We start from the raw sequence: 20,084 nt of genomic DNA, 5'->3' as shown, positions 1-20,084 counted from the left end.
TCCCAGAGCCCATGGAAACGCCACCTGTAAGGAGAGGGGTTCCCCACAGCACGCCGTCCAACAAGACTCGCCATAGCAGTGAGCTCTGGTTGACTTGAGACCCCACCTCACTGAAAAGGTAGAAGAACAATCAGGCTGATTCCAAACATCATCCTTGGGCCTCCGCACACACAGCCACACACAAAACCAGAAAGGAAACATTAGTGGAGGAAGGAAGCAAGAGCAGCTTTTCTTACACGGTTAACTTCTTTGTTTCTGTTCTTATGTTTATACTGTTTAAGTTGCAATCATTTGAAAACAGCTTGCTATAGTGAAAAGATGTCTTTGTAAATCTCATGTTAAATGCTAAAATGCTAGTAACTACTGACACCAGCTGCACAACCAGCAGCTTTTCTCCTTGTAGTAAACAGCCACACCATGCATCCAGGGAATGCATCTGAGTTTGCAGGCTTGCTGTGGGAGGTCAGGGACATCCCCACCTTGAGGCTTCTATATTACTTTAAAAAATGATTTTGTTTTATGTATATGAGTGTTTGTCTGATCATACGTATGTGCACAACATGTGTGCCTAGTATCCAAGGAAGCCAGAAAGGGATATCAGATACCCTGGAACTGGAGGTACAGACAGTTTGTAAGTTGTTCTGTGGGTGCTGAGAACCAGCCTGGGTCCTCTGCAACAGCAGCCCGTGCTCTCAAGCACTGAGCCATTGCCCCTGCCTCAACTCCTGTATCCTTAATGAGCACTGAGGCACGATCTGCAGAGACCTGGAGCCTAAGAAGGAAAGGTGATGAGAAAGGAGCATGTGACTTTGCCAGGCACTGTAAGTCATGTGAGGTTGTGACCACGACTGGGGGCATGTCAGAGCCACAGAGCTAACTGACATGGAAGGAGAGGCAAGCCTCATTTGGATGGAGAGTGATTCCTGCACTGTCAGCATCTTTAGAGTCAGGGTCTCCTAGCACTTGGCTGGGAAATCAAAACACTTAAAAAACAAAACAAAGAACCCCAGAAGATTCCTTTTTACTTCAGGCAGGTGACTGCTAACGTAGGGCTGCTGAACCTGGCACTGCGATGCTGCTTCAGAAAACATCTGTCAGGAGTGTAGCTGAAGGCACTTACACAAAAATAATGTCCCCTCTTTTAGAATATGCAGGAATCGCACTGGCTATGGTGGAAAATCCGTATGAGTAAATGATGGCTTCTTCAGTCTTCATAAATTTTGCCAGGCGCTCTTCCAAATCGAGATGGACATCTGTTTTAAGGAAAAAGTTAAAACAGTTAAGCTATCTTTTTTTTTCTTTAATGGCCCATTCTCTTAAATTGATGTGTTTATTACCTTAAATAACAGGAAAAAGAGCAATAGGAGGATCTACTTTTAAACATTCAAATTGGATGCCTACAGATCATGGAATAAACTTACGCTTAAAAAAAAAATTGTCCTTAATCCATTAGATTCCAATTGCTTTCCGAGTAGATGCACTCTTGAGTTTCAATTATTTATTTACCTTTCTTTCTTTCTTTTCTTTTTTTTTAAACATATACATTTATTTTACAGTTAAACTGTCTTCTTTTTTTTTTTTTTTTTTTTTGGTTTTTCGAGACAGGGTCTCTCTGTGTAGCCTTGGCTGGCCTAGACTCACTTTGTAGACCAGGCTGGCTTCGAACTCACAGCGATCGGCCTGCCTCTGCCTCCCAAGTGCTGGGATTAAAGGCGTGCGCCACCACCGCCCGGCCCTAAACTATTTATTTCCTTTACTAACAAATGGTAAAAAGCACATAATTTAATCACTGCTCTTTTCACGTTATAGACAAAATGAACTTTTAAAAATGTTTATTTATTCTTGCATGTGTGTGTGTGTGTGTGTGTGTGTGTGTGTGTCACAGTCAGTGCGTGGAGGTCAGAGGACGGCTGGTGGGGACTTGAAGTCAGAGGACAGCTGGTGGGGACTGGAGGTCAGAGGTCAGCTGGTGGGACTGGAGGTCAGAGGTCAGCTGGTGGGGATTTGAAGTCAGAGCACAGCTGGTGAGGACTGGAGGTCAGAGGACAGCTGGTGGGACTGGAGGTCAGAGGTCAGCTGGTGGGGACTGGAGGTCAGAGGTCAGCTGGTGGGACTGGAGGTCAGAGCACAGCTGGTGGGGACTGGAGGTCAGAGGACAGCTGGTGGGGACTGGAGGTCAGAGGACAGCTGGTGGGGACTGGAGGTCAGAGGTCAGCTGGTGGGGACTGGAGGTCAGAGGTCAGCTGGTGGGGACTGGAGGTCAGAGGACAGCTGGTGGGGACTGGAGGTCAGAGGTCAGCTGGTGGGGACTGGAGGTCAGAGCACAGCTGGTGGGGACTGGAGGTCAGAGGTCAGCTGGTGGGGACTGGAGGTCAGAGGTCAGCTGGTGGGGACTGGAGGTCAGAGGTCAGCTGGTGGGGACTGGAGGTCAGAGGACAGCTGGTGGGGACTGGAGGTCAGAGGTCAGCTGGTGGAGACTGGAGGTCAGAGGTCAGCTGGTGGGGACTGGAGGTCAGAGGTCAGCTGGTGGAGACTGGAGGTCAGAGGTCAGCTGGTGGGGACTGGAGGTCAGAGCACAGCTGGTGGGGACTGGAGGTCAGAGGTCAGCTGGTGGGGACTGGAGGTCAGAGGTCAGCTGGTGGGGACTGGAGGTCAGAGGACGGCTGGTGGGGACTGGAGGTCAGAGCACGGCTGGTGGGGACTGGAGGTCAGAGGTCAGCTGGTGGGGACTGGAGGTCAGAGGTCAGCTGGTGGGGACTGGAGGTCAGAGGTCAGCTGGTGGGGACTGGAGGTCAGAGGACAGCTGGTGGGGACTGGAGGTCAGAGGTCAGCTGGTGGAGACTGGAGGTCAGAGGTCAGCTGGTGGGGACTGGAGGTCAGAGGTCAGCTGGTGGAGACTGGAGGTCAGAGGTCAGCTGGTGGGGACTGGAGGTCAGAGCACAGCTGGTGGGGACTGGAGGTCAGAGGTCAGCTGGTGGGGACTGGAGGTCAGAGGTCAGCTGGTGGGGACTGGAGGTCAGAGGACGGCTGGTGGGGACTGGAGGTCAGAGCACAGCTGGTGGGGACTGGAGGTCAGAGCACAGCTGGTGGGGACTGGAGGTCAGAGGACAGATGGTGGGGACTGGAGGTCAGAGGTCAGCTGGTGGGGACTGGAGGTCAGAGGTCAGCTGGTGGAGACTGGAGGTCAGAGGACAGATGGTGGGGACTGGAGGTCAGAGCACAGCTGGTGGGGACTGGAGGTCAGAGGTCAGCTGGTGGGGACTGGAGGTCAGAGGTCAGCTGGTGGGGACTGGAGGTCAGAGGACAGCTGGTGGGACTGGAGGTCAGAGGTCAGCTGGTGGGGACTTGAAGTCAGAGGTCAGCTGGTGGGGACTGGAGGTCAGAGGACAGCTGGTGGGGACTGGAGGTCAGAGGTCAGCTGGTGGGGACTGGAGGTCAGAGGTCAGCTGGTGGGGACTGGAGGTCAGAGGTCAGCTGGTGGGGACTGGAGGTCAGAGGTCAGCTGGTGGGGACTGGAGGTCAGAGGACAGCTGGTGGGGACTGGAGGTCAGAGGTCAGCTGGTGGGGACTGGAGGTCAGAGCACAGCTGGTGGGGACTGGAGGTCAGAGGTCAGCTGGTGGGGACTGGAGGTCAGAGGTCAGCTGGTGGGGACTGGAGGTCAGAGGTCAGCTGGTGGGGACTGGAGGTCAGAGGACAGCTGGTGGGGACTGGAGGTCAGAGGTCAGCTGGTGGAGACTGGAGGTCAGAGGTCAGCTGGTGGGGACTGGAGGTCAGAGGTCAGCTGGTGGAGACTGGAGGTCAGAGGTCAGCTGGTGGGGACTGGAGGTCAGAGCACAGCTGGTGGGGACTGGAGGTCAGAGGTCAGCTGGTGGGGACTGGAGGTCAGAGGTCAGCTGGTGGGGACTGGAGGTCAGAGGACGGCTGGTGGGGACTGGAGGTCAGAGCACGGCTGGTGGGGACTGGAGGTCAGAGGTCAGCTGGTGGGGACTGGAGGTCAGAGGTCAGCTGGTGGGGACTGGAGGTCAGAGGTCAGCTGGTGGGGACTGGAGGTCAGAGGACAGCTGGTGGGGACTGGAGGTCAGAGGTCAGCTGGTGGAGACTGGAGGTCAGAGGTCAGCTGGTGGGGACTGGAGGTCAGAGGTCAGCTGGTGGAGACTGGAGGTCAGAGGTCAGCTGGTGGGGACTGGAGGTCAGAGCACAGCTGGTGGGGACTGGAGGTCAGAGGTCAGCTGGTGGGGACTGGAGGTCAGAGGTCAGCTGGTGGGGACTGGAGGTCAGAGGACGGCTGGTGGGGACTGGAGGTCAGAGCACAGCTGGTGGGGACTGGAGGTCAGAGCACAGCTGGTGGGGACTGGAGGTCAGAGGACAGATGGTGGGGACTGGAGGTCAGAGGTCAGCTGGTGGGGACTGGAGGTCAGAGGTCAGCTGGTGGAGACTGGAGGTCAGAGGACAGATGGTGGGGACTGGAGGTCAGAGCACAGCTGGTGGGGACTGGAGGTCAGAGGTCAGCTGGTGGGGACTGGAGGTCAGAGGTCAGCTGGTGGGGACTGGAGGTCAGAGGACAGCTGGTGGGACTGGAGGTCAGAGGTCAGCTGGTGGGGACTTGAAGTCAGAGGTCAGCTGGTGGGGACTGGAGGTCAGAGGACAGCTGGTGGGGACTGGAGGTCAGAGGTCAGCTGGTGGGGACTGGAGGTCAGAGGACAGCTGGTGGGGACTGGAGGTCAGAGGTCAGCTGGTGGGACTGGCTGTCTCCACCCAGTATTTTAGGTCAAGGTCTTCAGGTTTGTCAGCAAGTGAGTTCACCTCCTGAATCATCTCACCAGCCCCTAATATGGAAAAAGACAAAACCAAACCAAAACCAAACCAAACTCTAGAAGATTAAAATTATTTAGGCCCCAAAGTTCTCCTAAGACACATGAACAGTAAGCAACTCTCTATCTCCACGCTAGGCAGACGGTGACCTCAGCTTAGCTACAAATGTCTAAGAAGTGCTCCAGAAGCCTGGGTGTTAACACCTGCACCCACAGCGACGGTGCTGTGGCAGACCATGGAGCAAGGCAGCTTTGCCTCCTCACCCCTCTGCCACCAGAATTCCATACCACCAGCTTTACTGACCCACTTCAACTTCCCTTGACCATTGCACTGAGGTTTTACCACTCACACAGCAACCTTTACACTTTAGCAAGAAGAGCTTCACACACTCCACACCAAGACATGTGAGAACTCAAGGGGTCTCCTCTCGAAATGGCATATTGAGCCACTCTGAAATCATGGCTCCTGGATTCAGTTCAGCCCGAGCCATTCACTCAGGCCCAGAAGGAAGGATAACAGTGTCTGGGGATAGCCTACCACCACGGGCTCAGTTCTAGAACTTCAAAGTCCCTTAAGAATATGGCATTCTGAGGGAGGAGTGGATCCATAAACACCCTTTTACCCTGTCCACTACAGCAGTGCTCACGCCTGGAGGACCAGATCAGCTTCACCATACACTCTGTGCAAAGACAGCACAGGGAGAGAAGATGGCTCTGGCTCCTGAACATTAATGGAGGAATCAGGGGCAAGAAGGGGAGCAGAGGCAGATGTATTCCAAAGCAGTGGAAGGAGGAGTCAGGGGTGCCAACTGAGGATGCCCTGGTAATGGCAAGGGCAAGCCTTCTCCAGGGAGGGATGGTAGGAAGTAGCAATAGCAGATCCCAGATAGCTTAAGAAGTTTAAGGTGTCCTTCCTTCTGGGCCTGAGTGAATGGCTTGGGCTGAACTGAATCCAGGAGCTATGATTTCAGAGTGGCTCAATATGCCATTTCAGCATTATAATTTATCATGTTATACCAGCATTCTTTTCCCCACTTCTATGGTTTTCCTTCCTATCCAGATCCACCCCGTTTCTGTCTCTCATGAGAAAACAGACAGGCTTCTGAGGGATACTAATAGAATAGGATAGGACAGGGCAAAACCTAACACATCAGGGTTGGGTAAGACAAACAGTAGGAAAAGAGCACAAAATCAAAGACTGCCTCAGTCTCTCTGAGTTCATATGAGCTTTGATCTTGAAGTCACCTTCAAGAGGTTAAGATTCCTTGAAAGGCCCTAGAATTCTGAAAAGAACGGATTCCATTTCAATCAAGCAGTGACATAGCATGCTTGTGCATGGTCACAATGTCTATGGACTACCATCACTGTAAGGGACAGGAATACACTGCCAACTGGCCACAGTCAAATAACAGTCAAGTCCTTTCCTTACATTGGCATTAAATAAGTGTGGCTTTCACATGGCTAAGTTTAAGTTCATCAGCAAGTCCTAGATGCATGTCATTAGCCTACACACGGCCTAAAGCAGGTGGTGACCCTGCTTCTAGAGAAATGTCACCCAGGAAAGGCTTCAGGCAAAAAGGCCAGAAAGGGGAAAGCAGCAAGGACTTAATAGCTGATTACACTCCCCAGCCTCCCCCATGTCCCCCACTCCTCCATGTCCACTCCCCCCCCTCAAGCTGCTAAACACAGGTTAGTCTGAGGCTTGTCCCCTTCCCTTGTCTACAAAGAACCTCAGCACCATGGCCTGTACCTCTTAGGTCCAGACAAAAGACCCTCTTCAACTACAACCCTGCGTCTGGCTGGAAGTCTACCAGGGTGGACAGTCCAGGCTACCAGGTCATAGTAAGCTGCTCTCATTTGTCTCCATTTCAGAACACTATGCAGCCTGTCACACCATGCACCATTTTTACTTACACTGAGAGGGCTAATCAGCTCCCCAGGCTCCTGCCACTGGTGAGGGGTTAGACTGAGAAGCTAGGCATACCAGGGCTTGTACCAGGGCCTTAGAGGAAGCCCCTCAGCTGATAGAAACAGTGTCAGAGCATGTGCATCACTTCGTACAGTGAAGGCCACTCTCATACAGCTAGCTGCAGCCAATACTGGGTTGGAGAATCTGTAAGAGCAATCAATGACTTGCCTAGTCCCCAAAGTTTCAGAAACTGTGGCCTTTCCTTCTATCTAACAATACAGATTTTGGCAGGTTGGCAGTTAGTCTTGTGGAGCAGGTTCTGTGATAGGTCAACATGGGAGAGTGCAGAACTCGTTTCTCTTGATGCTGGCTTGTGAGTATACACACTCCCACCCAAGGGAGGGGAACATCAGGAAAAACTACCAGGTGTTCTCTGACTACTGATACACACACACACAGTGTGTAAGATCCACCCAAGCCAGTGAGGCTCCAAGTACACATGGAGTAAAACTTAAGCACTACATTTTATAACTCATATCAGCAGAGAGGAGGCCAGCACTGGGAGGTCTGTGTCCCCAACTCCCTGAGTCTTTTGTCAAACCTCACCAGAGCCTGAGACAGGAGGCCCATTCCCAGAGTTCAGGGTGTAGCTAGGCCTCCGGAAGTTCAGGCTGGGCACCCAGACAAGTGTAAAACTGCTTCATGCCTCATAATCTCTCCTCTGACAAACATGTAACAGCCACACCTTCCTCAAACGGCCGCTGGGAGGACACACAACTTAACATCAGTAAAACACTCAGGACAGTGCCGAGCTCTGTTGAAAAAGATTAACCAGTATCTAGGAGAATAGGTTTTACGTCAAGAAAGAACAATCTGGCTATCCCTTATCTTCTAATAAAGTGATGTGAAGTTAAGGTAGTTAAAGTTTATCTTCTGTAGCCATTTATCCTGCTCACTTACAATGAGGAAATAGCAACTTTCCTTGGTTGATTTCCAAAGGAAAGACTAGGAAACAATCCACTTCACAATAGTGCAAATTCAATTTACCACATTTTCTATTAAGAATTTTCTATTTTTATATAAATATTATTCTTCTTGGGGGACGGGGGTTGGTAGTTAGAGACAGGGTTTCTCTGTGTAGCTTGCTCTGTAGACCAGGCTGACCTAGAACTCAGAGACCCACCTACCTCTGCCTCCCGAGTGCTGGAATTAAAGGAATGCACCACCTCTGCCCAGCTAATAAATATTATTCTTAAAAAAAAAAAAAAATCCTGGGCCCCTGAGATGGCTCAGCAGGTAAAGGCACCTGTCGTTAGGCCCAATGGCTTGAGTTTGGTCCCCAGGACCTATATGGTGGAAGGGTAAAACCAATTCCTGCAAACTGTCTTCTACCCTCACAGGAGCTGTGGCAGGTATATGCCCTTCCCACACATAAATAAATAAGTGAAATTTAAAAATTCCTGAGACAGAGAAAACAGTAGCTTGGCTACCTGGGAGGCTAAGGCAAGAAGATCCCAAGGTAAGGCCATCCTGGACAACTTAACGAGACCTTGACTCAAAATAAAACTACAAAAAAGGGCTGGGGATATAGTTCAGTGGTATAGCGCTAACCCTGCAAGTGCAAGGCCTGAGGTTCAAATCCCAGCAGGACACACACACACACACACACACACACACACACACACACACACACACACACACACTTTTTTCTGAAAGTAGAAACAACCGTGTTTACGTGCTCAAATGTCATGATGAATGTCTTCACAGTCAGGGCCCTTCCTCAAATGCTCTGAGGCCTGCCCTCCACATCTACAAACCCGCAATCTTTTGACCACAAGAAAAGCAGAGGCTGATCTAGGAGTCCGGAGAACAGTTGTTGTTGCTGGCCCTCAGCTGCAGCCCAGACGATCACTCTCACAAAAAAAAAGGAGGCATTTTAAAGACAGCTCACAGGAGGTTCACTGCTGGCTAGACCAGAATGAAATGGACTGCGGCTGCCATCGAGTGATGTCTTTTGACCAGGAATAAGACCAAGAGGATTACCTGTCTGCATGAGACTGCTCCCAAGGCAGCAGAGGTCAGCACGGGATGTAAGTGTGACTTGCATGAACCCAAACAAGGAGATGCTGGAGTGAATCAGCACACCGCCCTGAACACTCAGGCCCTCATCACCATGGACAGACAGGTTCTCAGCTCCAACCCACACAGCATCCGGGAGGAAACATTCCAATCATGACTTTGTATTGACTTTTAAGCCACAATTAACAACACATTAGTACATTTGCTGTGTGGTTTCTACACCACTAGAAGAACTTGGTGTTCAGTTCTCTCAGCCAGACTTCTGGGAGGGAGTCCATGTCACCCACATTTTACACAAACTTTAGCTCAGTCACTGCTCCATTGTCTTTCTGTTATGGTAATTAAGAATTAAAAAAACAACAACTTATTTTGCATGTGCATGTGGGTGTGCCTATGTGTGTGCAGGTGTGATCAGAGGACAACTTAAGAGAGTCAGTTCTGTCTTCCTACTGTGTGTTCTAGGGATCTACCGAGCTCTGCAACCAGTCCCTTTACCCACTGAGCCATCTCGCAGGCCTGGGAGGATGCTTTAACAAGGAGGCTCACCTCTACTATGAGAGCCTGACGTTCATTATCTAAAAGAGGGAGAGAACATTTAAACAGCTGCCCCAGTGTTCACCAAGGAGGGGAAGAGATCGAAGTAAGAGCAACCTTTGTGGGCCTGCGGTATAGTTCAAGATATGTATAGCTTTGAACTACAGTTTGAGCAAAGATAACAAGTACAAAGAAGAGGGCCCTGACATCTGCAGTGCAAGGGTGCTGGCATGCGCCTGCACACTCGGTGATCTAACTGCAGGGCTGCACAGAGGCCTGAAACTCAGCCGGAGATGACGCAAGCAGGTTCCTCTGATTTTACTGAATGCTAAAATTCCAAGGCAGGTGACTATAAATTATTCAAATAATTGCTTCCAGAAAAAGAGGGGAACCCCCAACCAATCAAACAGAAAAACCCCTGCTGGAGAACAGGAAAAGTACACATATAGGTTACACATGTGCACACAGGAAACAGGTTGACAGGTGAGAGCAAGCACTGCTGAGTGAGAAGGATGCACCAGCCAGTCCCATTACACAGCAGCCTGCTGCACATGAGCCTGCAGCCCTGGCCAACGAAGCCTTAGTCAGGCTTTTAGGACATTAGAGTGACTGGCTTACAGAGTTGTTTGCAAGTATTTCTAAACTCATGTATTCACTATATGCCTCTGGTGGCCACTTAGACAACCGAATAGTCAAAGCCAATTTAAACTTAAAATCTACTCACTTTGGCACTGGGGTGCAGCTCAGTGGAGAAGTGTATGCCCAGAACACACAGGCTGTAGTTTGACCCTAGAGCCACAGAAACCCACGCACACTCAGAGCAACATTGAAGAACAACTCACCCTCGCTACGAAGCTATTCACATCTGACATCTGCTTAGGAAAGTAACAACAAAACAAAACAAACAACCCAGCCATGTCCCCAGCAGAGTGTTGCCTGTGTATCAACCACACTCCAGGGCAGGTCCCATGCCCAGTTTGTAACTGGCAAACACAAAACAAACTGCTTTTTGGGGGAGTGGGGTGGCCTTTTTTATTTTGTTTTGCTTTGTTTAGGCTTTTAATTTAATTTAATTTTATTTTTGTCTTACTTTTTTTCTTTTTTTGAGAGAAAATGAACATGAATTTGGGTAGCATCTGGGAGGAGTTAGTAGAGGGAACATGATCAAAATATATTGTGTAAAACTTTTTAAAATAAAAAAATTGAAAAAGAAAACAAACAAAAATTAGAGCACAGAAGTGTGAAACACAGTTTTATTTTTGCAAAAGTAGGAAAAAGCCTATGGCAGAGCTAACAAGAAATAGCTTTGTTTTAAAGGCTGAGGCTTAGAGAACAGGGACAGGTAGGTTGAGGCCTGAAGTTTGTACCCTGTACTGGATTACGCAGTGAGGGGTGATACGTGAACAGCGTCTATCTAGTATACCAAAAAAGGGGAAATGGGCCATTTTCACGGCTCTGGGGAAATTAGGCTTAGAATTCGACCCTTCATTTGATATGGCAATATATCTCTTCTGTCTTCCCACATTAACTCCTAAGGAACAACCCAGGCCACATGACAAAGAAAAGCTTCTAGAGACACTTTGAAGAAAGCAGTTTCTGGGCTAGGGGTGGTGGCGCACATCTTTAATCCAAGAAGATAAAAAAGGAGGAGGGAAGGAGGGAGGGAGGGAAAGAGCAGCCTCTTTACTCTGGCACACTCACAGAGAGCAAGCCTGTAAGTCAGGTGACAGCATTCCCATTTTCCAGTCCTGTGCCAAGGGAACAATTCCCTACTATCGAAAACCAAGCAAATCTCTCAGACTGCCTTACACTAGGAGGCAGCAGGAACTGGTCTGAGCTCAGTCCTTTGGTTCTGCCACTTGAGCAGGATTTCACACACAAAGACATGGGTGTGACCCTCTATCTTCATCGAAGAAAGAAAAAAAGCTACAGCCACAACCTAGTAAATGTGTCCTCACCTTTCTCCGTGGTACCTGCTGCTCAGGGCTCTTTGGCAGCCCTGTCTTTGGACCAGGTTTGGCTTGCTATTAGTTCTTGCCAGTGGACAGTGGGAAAGAGAGGTGCAACACCACCTGTCCTGTGGGAACAGCACTGCTGCCTGCCTTTTTGTTCCACAACATGACACTAGACACGATCCCCACATGCCTACAAAGAGCAAGCACCCAGCAGTTGGACCTTCACCCAACAACTGGCACACACGATGGAACAGTCTTTCCTATCACATCTGCTGGGACTCCTGCAGCAGAGCCTACTGCACCCCAGGCTCCTACAGCTCTTCCCTCTCAAGTCCCATCCACAACTAAAAGAAAAGCAAGGAAGTGCACACATTCAGCTTGACAGTTAAGAATACTTCCTAAACACTTCAAAATCAAACAGATCCTTCAAGAGAGTCTGAAAAAAATGCACTTACCAAACGTGCCATAAAATCCTCGAGGGCCACAGGTGCCCACCCCATACTTCTTTAAAGATGCTAAAGCTGCGGCCTGTATGGAGCAAACAGGTTAATGATTTTCTTTGGGTGGTCCAGACAACTGACCTTCCCAATTCTTGGACCCACATGGCTCCTCCTCGCCCCTCCCCGCTCCCACGTTCTCTCCTTTCTCGGAACTACAGCAATACTAACAGGGCTTAGGAAACACAGATTAGTAAATAAGACACAAGACTGAAGGAATGGAGTAGTGACATTTGCTTTCTTCTGGAGGCCCATTGAGTATCCAGCTTTTCCTGAGGAAGGCTGTTAGTCCCGACCCTAACAGGAGCTGGGGCAACTTCCTGGATGTTCTCTGACTGTACCCAGGTCTGGCTTCCTAGGTTCTCTGGCTGCACCCACACTGGGCACACCAGACGCTTCTGCTCAGTGAGGTCCCAGTCTAGATTCTGACTCTGTCACAGTAATGCCAAGCACTGGCCCTCTCTGATGACGCACATCTGTCTTTTGTGTCATCCCTTCAGCTGGCAGTGTCTTGCCCCACTCCAGCACTGTGTGCTACTTACCTTAACCCGAGGGTTGGCCAGCAAGCCGAGAAAATTAAAGGAGGCAAAGTTTACACATTCTTTCCCATTCACCACGATGTTGTGGGTCGGAGGGCTGAGGAGAGAGAGAGGGGCTCACTTCAGCACCCCTCTGGGCACACGACAACAGGCAGCACAACTATGTAGTCAGCCTTCTATTTGCTCTCTACTCCTTTCATTTGTGCTTTTTGGTAAGTTAAAAAACAGTAAATTAAAAGTCAAACACCTCCCCATTAGCTCTGTTCTTTAATAAGCTCTCTATGTACAACTTAAAAAGAGAAAGATGATGGAGAATTGTGGGAAAGACAGCAGATGACCAGGGTTGGTTCTCAGCACAGATATGGTGGCTTATACTGCTTCTAATTCTAGTACTAGGAGATCTGATGCCCTCTTCTGGCCTTCCTGGGCACTGCACACATGTAATGTTCATATACATACCAAGTGCATACATTCACTCAGGCAAATAAATTAAGAATAAATCTCAAATTTTTAAAAAAGGGAGGTACCTTAAAAAGAGGAAGTAACTAAATAAAATATCTAAACACTATAAAATAATCATGGAAGAAATATAAAATGATCAAGATTAAAGACAAAAATAAGCAAAGTCAGTTATGATCTTTTTTTGTTTGCTTGTTTTTCAGGACAGAGTTTCTCTGTGTAGCCTTGGTGTCCTGGACTCACTTTGTAGACCAGGCTGGCCTCTAACTCACAGTGATCTGCCTGCCTCTGCCTCCCCAAGTTATGATCTTAAAGTGTTTTAAAAATACTATCGATAGCAACACACTGGCAGAATAACTCACTTCTGAGTTAATGCTGAGATGCTCATCGAAAGGACTCCATATACCCTCTTACCCCTCAAAAACGAATTATGGTAGCCAGCCATACAAGAGCCAGACATAAGCACCACTGAGATAGGGGACAGGCTCTCAGGGAAACGAACGTAAGGAAACAACAGGACACGACAGAATAGACAGATGCTATCAAACTGTTGTCCAAGTGAAGGAAAGGACTGTGCCCCAGAACTGTGGCCTCAGTTACACTGCTGCCTGGCTGTGTCTACGGCGAGCCAAGAGGACTGGCACACTGCTCTCAGGGGTACTATTTATTTTTAAACAGATCTGGTAACTCATGAGGCAAGAGTACAAAATTCTGGAATGTTAGAGAAGAGACAATCTGAAATCAATCACAGAAACATACTAATACATAAAAAATGCAAAGACTCGGCATTTGCAAGGTGCAGACAGGAGAAACTCTGTGAACTGGAGGCTAACCTGCTCTACATAGTGATTTCCAAGACAGCCAGGGCTACACAGAGAGATCTGTATTAGGAAAACAAAACAAAGAAAAAGGAAAAAACTCAAAATATAAAAGATCCCATAGGGACATGGAGAAGGGGAAAAAGTCAAAAGCATGGTGACCAGAGGTTCCGGAAACAAAGAGTGGAGGAGGAAACAAAACAAAGCAAGGAACACATGGCAGGTGGTGGGAGGTGGTTATCTCTGCCTCTTACATTTGTCAGTCAAACAGTCAGAGATTACGTGAGATGAAATATCTAAGTAACAATAAGAGCAATGGATATAAGATACCCTAAGATAAAGCAAATGTTTGCTTCATTATAAAATGCTAAAAATATGTATGTCATAATATCCAATATTATAAAACGATGCTACTTTTTATTTATTTTATTTTATTTTTTTGGTTTTTCGAGTCAGGGTCTCTTTGTAGCCTTGGCTGTCCTGGACTCACTTTGTAGACCAGGCTGGCCTCGAACTCACAGCGATCCGCCCGCCTCTGCCTCCCGAGTGCTGGGGCTACTTTTTATTTTGGAATAGGGCCTCACTTCATAGCTCAAGATGGTCTTAAACTTACTATACTAACCAGGCTGCCCTTGAGCTCCTCAACCTCCTGTCTCTACCTTCCAAATTCTAGATCTGATTAGAGCTGTGTGCCACTCCACCCAGCAACACTATGTATTGTAATATACAATAAGAGCAAAAGACACAAGGCAAACCTCAGCAAGGACACAAGCACCACTCAGAAAGAAACACATTTTCCAACGATAAGGCAATAAGTCACAAAGAGGCAGTTCAAGGAAAGTGATGCTCTTATTTTAAAAAAGAAAATGGAAAACTGTGAATTCTCAGGTATCAAAGCAAGTATTAGGGCTCAGTGATCAAGATGCTCACCATAAAGCCTGATGGTCTGAGTTCAATCCTTGGAACTCACTCCTGAAAGTTGTTCTCTGACCTGCGTGCGCACGTGCGCACAGACAGACAGACAGACAGACACACACACACAAACACACACATACACAGTAATAAAAATACTGCTTCGAAGTGTCAAATGGTTTTTTCAGCACACATTACAAGCACAGGCCACAACTGGACAGAACTCAGGAAGGATTCACAGCCCCCTTACCTGTACTTGCTAAAGCTCTAAAGCCACAAAGCTCACTGGGGAAAAAGCCATCCTAAGCAGGGAGGAAGCTTGTACCTTCGAGAGAATGGGGACATTCACATAGGCCCTGCCTCAGGCCAAGAGCAGTGTTCTCTTATGAAGGACGTGAACAGAGTGTCTTTCAAAACCTACAAAATCCTCTGGGCACAATCCCAGCACTAGGTGAGGCAGAGACAGGTGGATCTGTGAGTTCCAGGCCAGCCTGGTCTATGAAGTGAGTCCAGGTCAGCCAAGGCTATACAGAGATACTTGTCTTAAAAAAGACCAAAACAAAACAAGTCACAAAATTCTGACTGCCAGCTCTTAAGGTATCAAAAACAACAACAACAACAAACAAACAAACAAAAAAACAAAAAACCTGACTGAATTATTATTAGAAACAAATAAACACATATAAATTGAGTGTTCAACTAAGTTAGTGAACTTAAAAATGCAAAAAGGCAAATCCCAAGCATGACTCAAAAAGATCACAGACACAAAAACGACACTGATAAAGTTCAGTATCAATATTTAAACTCTTAAAGCCAAGGCCAGAGGAGATATTCGAATTGATAAGATTCTGTATCTAAAATATGGAGATAACAAGGCAGACAATGACAGCATTCTCTTCTTTAAGAACAGAAACCCAAGCTGCTCATTTTCTTAATACTCAGCTTATCACAGACAAAATCAGCCATGCTATCCCAGCAAGGCCCTGGATCACGTCCAGACTCCAGACTAAGAGCTTGGGACGAATGTTGGAACAATGCCTAATAAAATACAAAATGTGCAAGACTAAAAATACTAAGGGAGGAATGTATGACAGTCATCTGAAAGGATAGCTTTGCATTTTAAAAGCAACCAAACCTCACAGACTTCAGTAATGACACTGAAGCAGGGAGGTCCATGTGCCTCAGTGAGTCCCTCACAGAAGACTCTGGTAACACCAGGTGTGGCCCTGGGGCAGGAGGGTGGAGACCATGGGACTATGACATGTTGACAACTGTGTATACTTATTCTTGGTAACATAGGGTAATATGTGACCCACAAACATTAGGTCAAGAGTGCATGTTATGGGAAGAGAGATGTGTGTTTTTAAGGAAAAACAAAAAGTTAAGCTTTAACGCCCAAATTCGAGTTTAAAAGATTCCCGGACTATCCCTTGAAAAATCTGAAAACTACAGTGGTCACTCAAAGAGCCGTCTACATTAAACAAGGGAACACCACACATTTCACAAGCTTTGGAGAACGGAACTGAAGCCAGGTCAAGCGCTTTAAGCAGCAAAGCCAAGCACGTTACCCAGAAACGATGTTGTAGTTGAGAGCAGGGTGGTCTTTTGACACAGGAGGGACGAGAGGTTCAGGCTGCCACTCTTCAATCAGTTCTTCCTTTTCCTGCAGGAGAAAAGGCATGGACTCGAGTGTGCCGCAACATGAGTCACCTCACACTGTCTCTGGTGACGCCTAACTGCAACGCCGCAACAGACACTGAACAGTGAACCCCAGAAACACCCTGCCAGCTGTGATGAAGCATGAAAGCCAACTTAAACTCTTCCTTCTGTGCTGGGGTTTCGGCCTCCTTACCACACACGACACACCGTAATTCTAAGCGCGGCCAGGTGGGATTATTTCAACTCTTAACCTCCTTCCTGAAGACACACGAAGGACCCTTCTCTAGGCCTCAGGGACAACTCACACTGAAGTCCAGTAGTTGCATGCGCCCCTCAGACCACCTACTAGCAGGCTGCTGTAGGTGTGCTGTAGCGTGGCTTTATCCTACACGCCTCACGCTCTGCCTATATGGATGTTCCACACTCCCTGCTCTCCCTCCGTTAAGTGTGTTATCTGCAGGGTGAAGCTTCATCCCTTTTTTTAGAAAGACGTGGCTTCCACACACCTTGAGTAAAACAAGCTTCATTTCTTACCTTGGCTGTAAGATCAGAACGCTCCTGCAACTTGTAAGTTTTAGAGAAAACAAGTCTGATTATCCAAAGTATTAGAATTCCCTCCAGAATGAGATGATACGCTGGAGCCTGAGGGACAAAAGCAAGGACAGAATAAAGAAGCCAAGAAGCCACTTCAGAGCCTGCAGGGAACTTCAGCCACCACAGTGCTGCCTCTGCTGACCTGCCCACCATTACCACGGAAACCTTACTGCCAGGGCTTCCTCAATGGCTCTTCACGCCTTTCCCATCTTAACAATGGGCGATTACTCCATCACATGAAAAATCCCTAATACTTCAGCTTAAAAACTTCCCAGTAATGAAACTGAAAAAGGTAAGGCCTGACATACAATCCCAACACTGAAAACAACACTATCATATCTTTCAGATAATTTTAAAATCTACAAAATCAGCAGGGAATGACTGTAGGAAAATAGTACACATCCTATCACCTCTGCTTATATTAACAAAGCTACGTGGAAACCAGCTTCCATAATCCGTTAAGTTTTGTACACCTTACTGTCTTTTTCGTACCTCAATAAATATCCTCAAATCTTAGACAATGCAGTGTGGATTGTGGACTGGGTGGCAGTAATACATTCTTAAAATAACTCAGTTCTCTTTTCTATATGTTGCCCAAAGAATGCCAACCTATTCCATGTTGATGGGCACAAAGATATCTTTATTTTTATTTAAAATTTTTTATTGATTTATTTTTTATGTGTATGGCATTCTGTCTGCATATATGTCTGTGGACCACATGAGTGGCTGGTACCTGCAGAGACTCCAGAATAAGATTTCACTGGAAATGGTTACAACTGGCTGTGAGCCACCATGTGGGTGCTGGGAATTGAATCCAGACTCTCTGGAAGAGCTGTAAGTATTCTTAGCTGCTGAGATGGTCTCTCAGCTGTTCTAGCATCTTGTCTTCTACACACTTGCAGGACAAAGACCTGGCTGAGTTTATACAGAAGAATCTGGACACCAATAGCCTTCAGTCAGTTAGTGAATGGGTACTCTTATTCCTGAGGGTTGTCACCAGAAAAGAACAGTCCTGTAAAGCTGGGTGTGGTGGCGCACCCCTTTAATCCCAGTACTTGGGAAGCACAGGCAGGAGACCTTTGAGTTTAAGGCCAGGAAGGCTACATAGTTGTATCCTATCTCAAAAACAAACAAAGAAACAAAAGAAAGAAAATGTAAACCTAGGCCTTTTGTTTTGTTTTGTTTGGGGGACATGTCTCACTATGTAGCTAAGGCTGGCCTGGAATTCACTACATAGATCAGGAGTGTGGGGGACGGAAGGAATGAGCCACCATACCTGGCAAACCTGCACATTTAAAAGTTAGGCACGTGGTGTTCCAGGAGCATTTGGAGTTCAAAAGAGCCCAAGCTACACAGTGAGATTTTTATCTCAAAATACAGACATGTACTTACAAACTTAAATACAAAAACTGATTAACAATGAGGCAGAAATTGATGGTATTTCATCATAGCTAAAAAACAAACAAACAACATACCAGACTACAGAGATTGGGAAACTGCTGACAAATTCACATATGAACTTTCAAGTCAATGTGAAAATACCTCTGAAACTACAGAGAAAACACACACACACACACACACACACACACACACACACACACACACACACCCCTTTATTCTTCAGGTATACTATACAAACCTCAAATTCTACAAAATACACAGAAACTGAAAACAAGAACAGAAATCTCTCTTTAAGATGACTTAAATTTTTTTAGTCATTTAATTTAGAAATAGCTCCGGATAAGCTTGCTTTTCTCAATAATTGGACGACAGCAGGCAAACATCTGTTCCACTCAACAAGCAGGCAACCCCACAAAGAAATTACCTTAGATGAAAAACTACTAGTCTAGGAATTACTCAAATAATCATAAATACCAGTTATGTTTTGTTTTCTCTCTCCCCCTAGGAAATGTGATTCAAAAGAATTCTCCCAAGTCTGTGTTGGTCCCTTTTATGGAGTAAGCAGCCATATTGTACAACAGAAAAGTACTCATTTCTTTCTTTTTTTTTTAAATTCAATTTGTATGGCTTAGTAGCTATAACTACCCTAAAACTGGACCTCGGCATGGAACAGAAAATCAAGTATGCTCTCTCTCGAATATTCTTCATGAAGAAATCCCAGGAGCATTATCATTACCCGTTCCAGTAAGCACCAACTTTTGGAACATCAGCAAAAGAAGTGAAATTCGCTTTCAATTAACATGAGCTCTCTAGGCACCGGGATCAAGCTGCTGGCTCACGGCAGGTCCTCCAGGTTTCAGATCTGTGTGGCCCAGTATATACTCACTAGTCATCTGGTCACCGACATTTACAGTAAAGTGTAATTACAAATTACTTGCCAGTGCCTACTGTCACGTGGCGGTAGCCACTGCCGCACTGAACAGCACCTGAGTTAGAAGCCACAGACAAGTTCAACAGGATACAGCAGCCTAGCTCAGCTGTCCAGTGGACCAGCATTCTCCAAGACCGGCGTTTGTATCTTACATTGTCGTATATAGCTAAACAGAACCACACCAACCCTTCGACCAACCCTTTCAGAAACTTGTATGTTTATAACAGAAATTGTAGGCAAAAGAATGACTACATTAATTCCCAATTATTCTGCTTTTCTTTGCTAAACTACTCTCCGCTGAGCCCTGGGCAAAGTTTACAATTTATGATAAGACATTCCTCACACCTAAAACCGCCCATTCCCATCAACCCGTCTCTCCATCAGTTTAACTGGGGTTCTGAGGACTTGGGTGTCTTTGGCACCCCTCCCAAGAGCTGCTTTCCCGAGATCCTGCAGGACTCCAGGGGGCGAGAACAGCCAAGGCCCGGTCCTCTGTGCTCCTGGGGAGCAGGAAGCCCCGCACACACAGGGAGCAGGTCGCCAGGCCGGGACTCGCGGGATCACGGGAGGCTCCGGTGGCGGACGCACCTCATACAGCGCCTGCACCATCTCCACCAGCACCCACTGCTCCGCCGCCGCCGTCGCCATGGTCAGTCGCCCGACTTCCGGCAGGCGGGTCAGAGTCGCGTCAAATAGTGTAGGGCGCGGACGAGTGACGTCAGGAAATCTCGGGGGCGGGATTACCGGAAGTTGAGGAGGTCACTTCCTTGCGAGGGTGTGTGCTGTACATGGGCGGGGATTCAGAACCGCTGAGGATTGTATACTGACGCGCTATGGACTTTGTGTTAAGAGAATCAGGACGTGGTTTTTGTTCTTGGCGGTCCACTGGGCGCAGGGTTATTAAGATGAACGAAATTAGGCCGGCCTTGGTGGTACTGGCCTTTAATCCTGTTTGGGAGGCAGAGGAAGGCGAGTTCTAGGCTAG

The 20,084-nt window shown here is 47.5% G+C and overlaps 1 protein-coding gene across 2 annotated transcripts in view; it reads right to left on the bottom strand.

Moving 5' to 3' along the window:
- Nucleotides 1-19,810, bottom strand: part of SPTLC1 (serine palmitoyltransferase long chain base subunit 1) — a 44,508-nt gene extending 24,698 nt beyond the window's left edge. For both annotated transcript variants that reach the window (XM_084794579.1, XM_084794580.1), the window contains exons 1-6: nt 19,688-19,810; nt 16,708-16,815; nt 16,083-16,177; nt 12,329-12,422; nt 11,745-11,817; nt 1,121-1,253 (exon numbers count right to left, since the gene is read on the bottom strand). In XM_084794579.1, the coding sequence (XP_084650705.1) occupies nt 1,121-1,253; nt 11,745-11,817; nt 12,329-12,422; nt 16,083-16,177; nt 16,708-16,815; nt 19,688-19,747 (563 nt within the window). In that variant the 5' untranslated portion in view covers nt 19,748-19,810. The remainder of the gene's footprint in view (nt 1-1,120; nt 1,254-11,744; nt 11,818-12,328; nt 12,423-16,082; nt 16,178-16,707; nt 16,816-19,687) is intronic.
- Nucleotides 19,811-20,084: the final 274 nt, after the last annotated feature.

Source organism: Acomys minous (assembly GCF_964271855.1).
Source record: "Acomys minous genome assembly, chromosome: 9".
Lineage (NCBI taxonomy): Eukaryota > Metazoa > Chordata > Mammalia > Rodentia > Muridae > Acomys > Acomys minous.
Note: the sequence above shows the minus strand (reverse complement) of the source record. Positions and strands in the feature narration are given on the sequence as shown.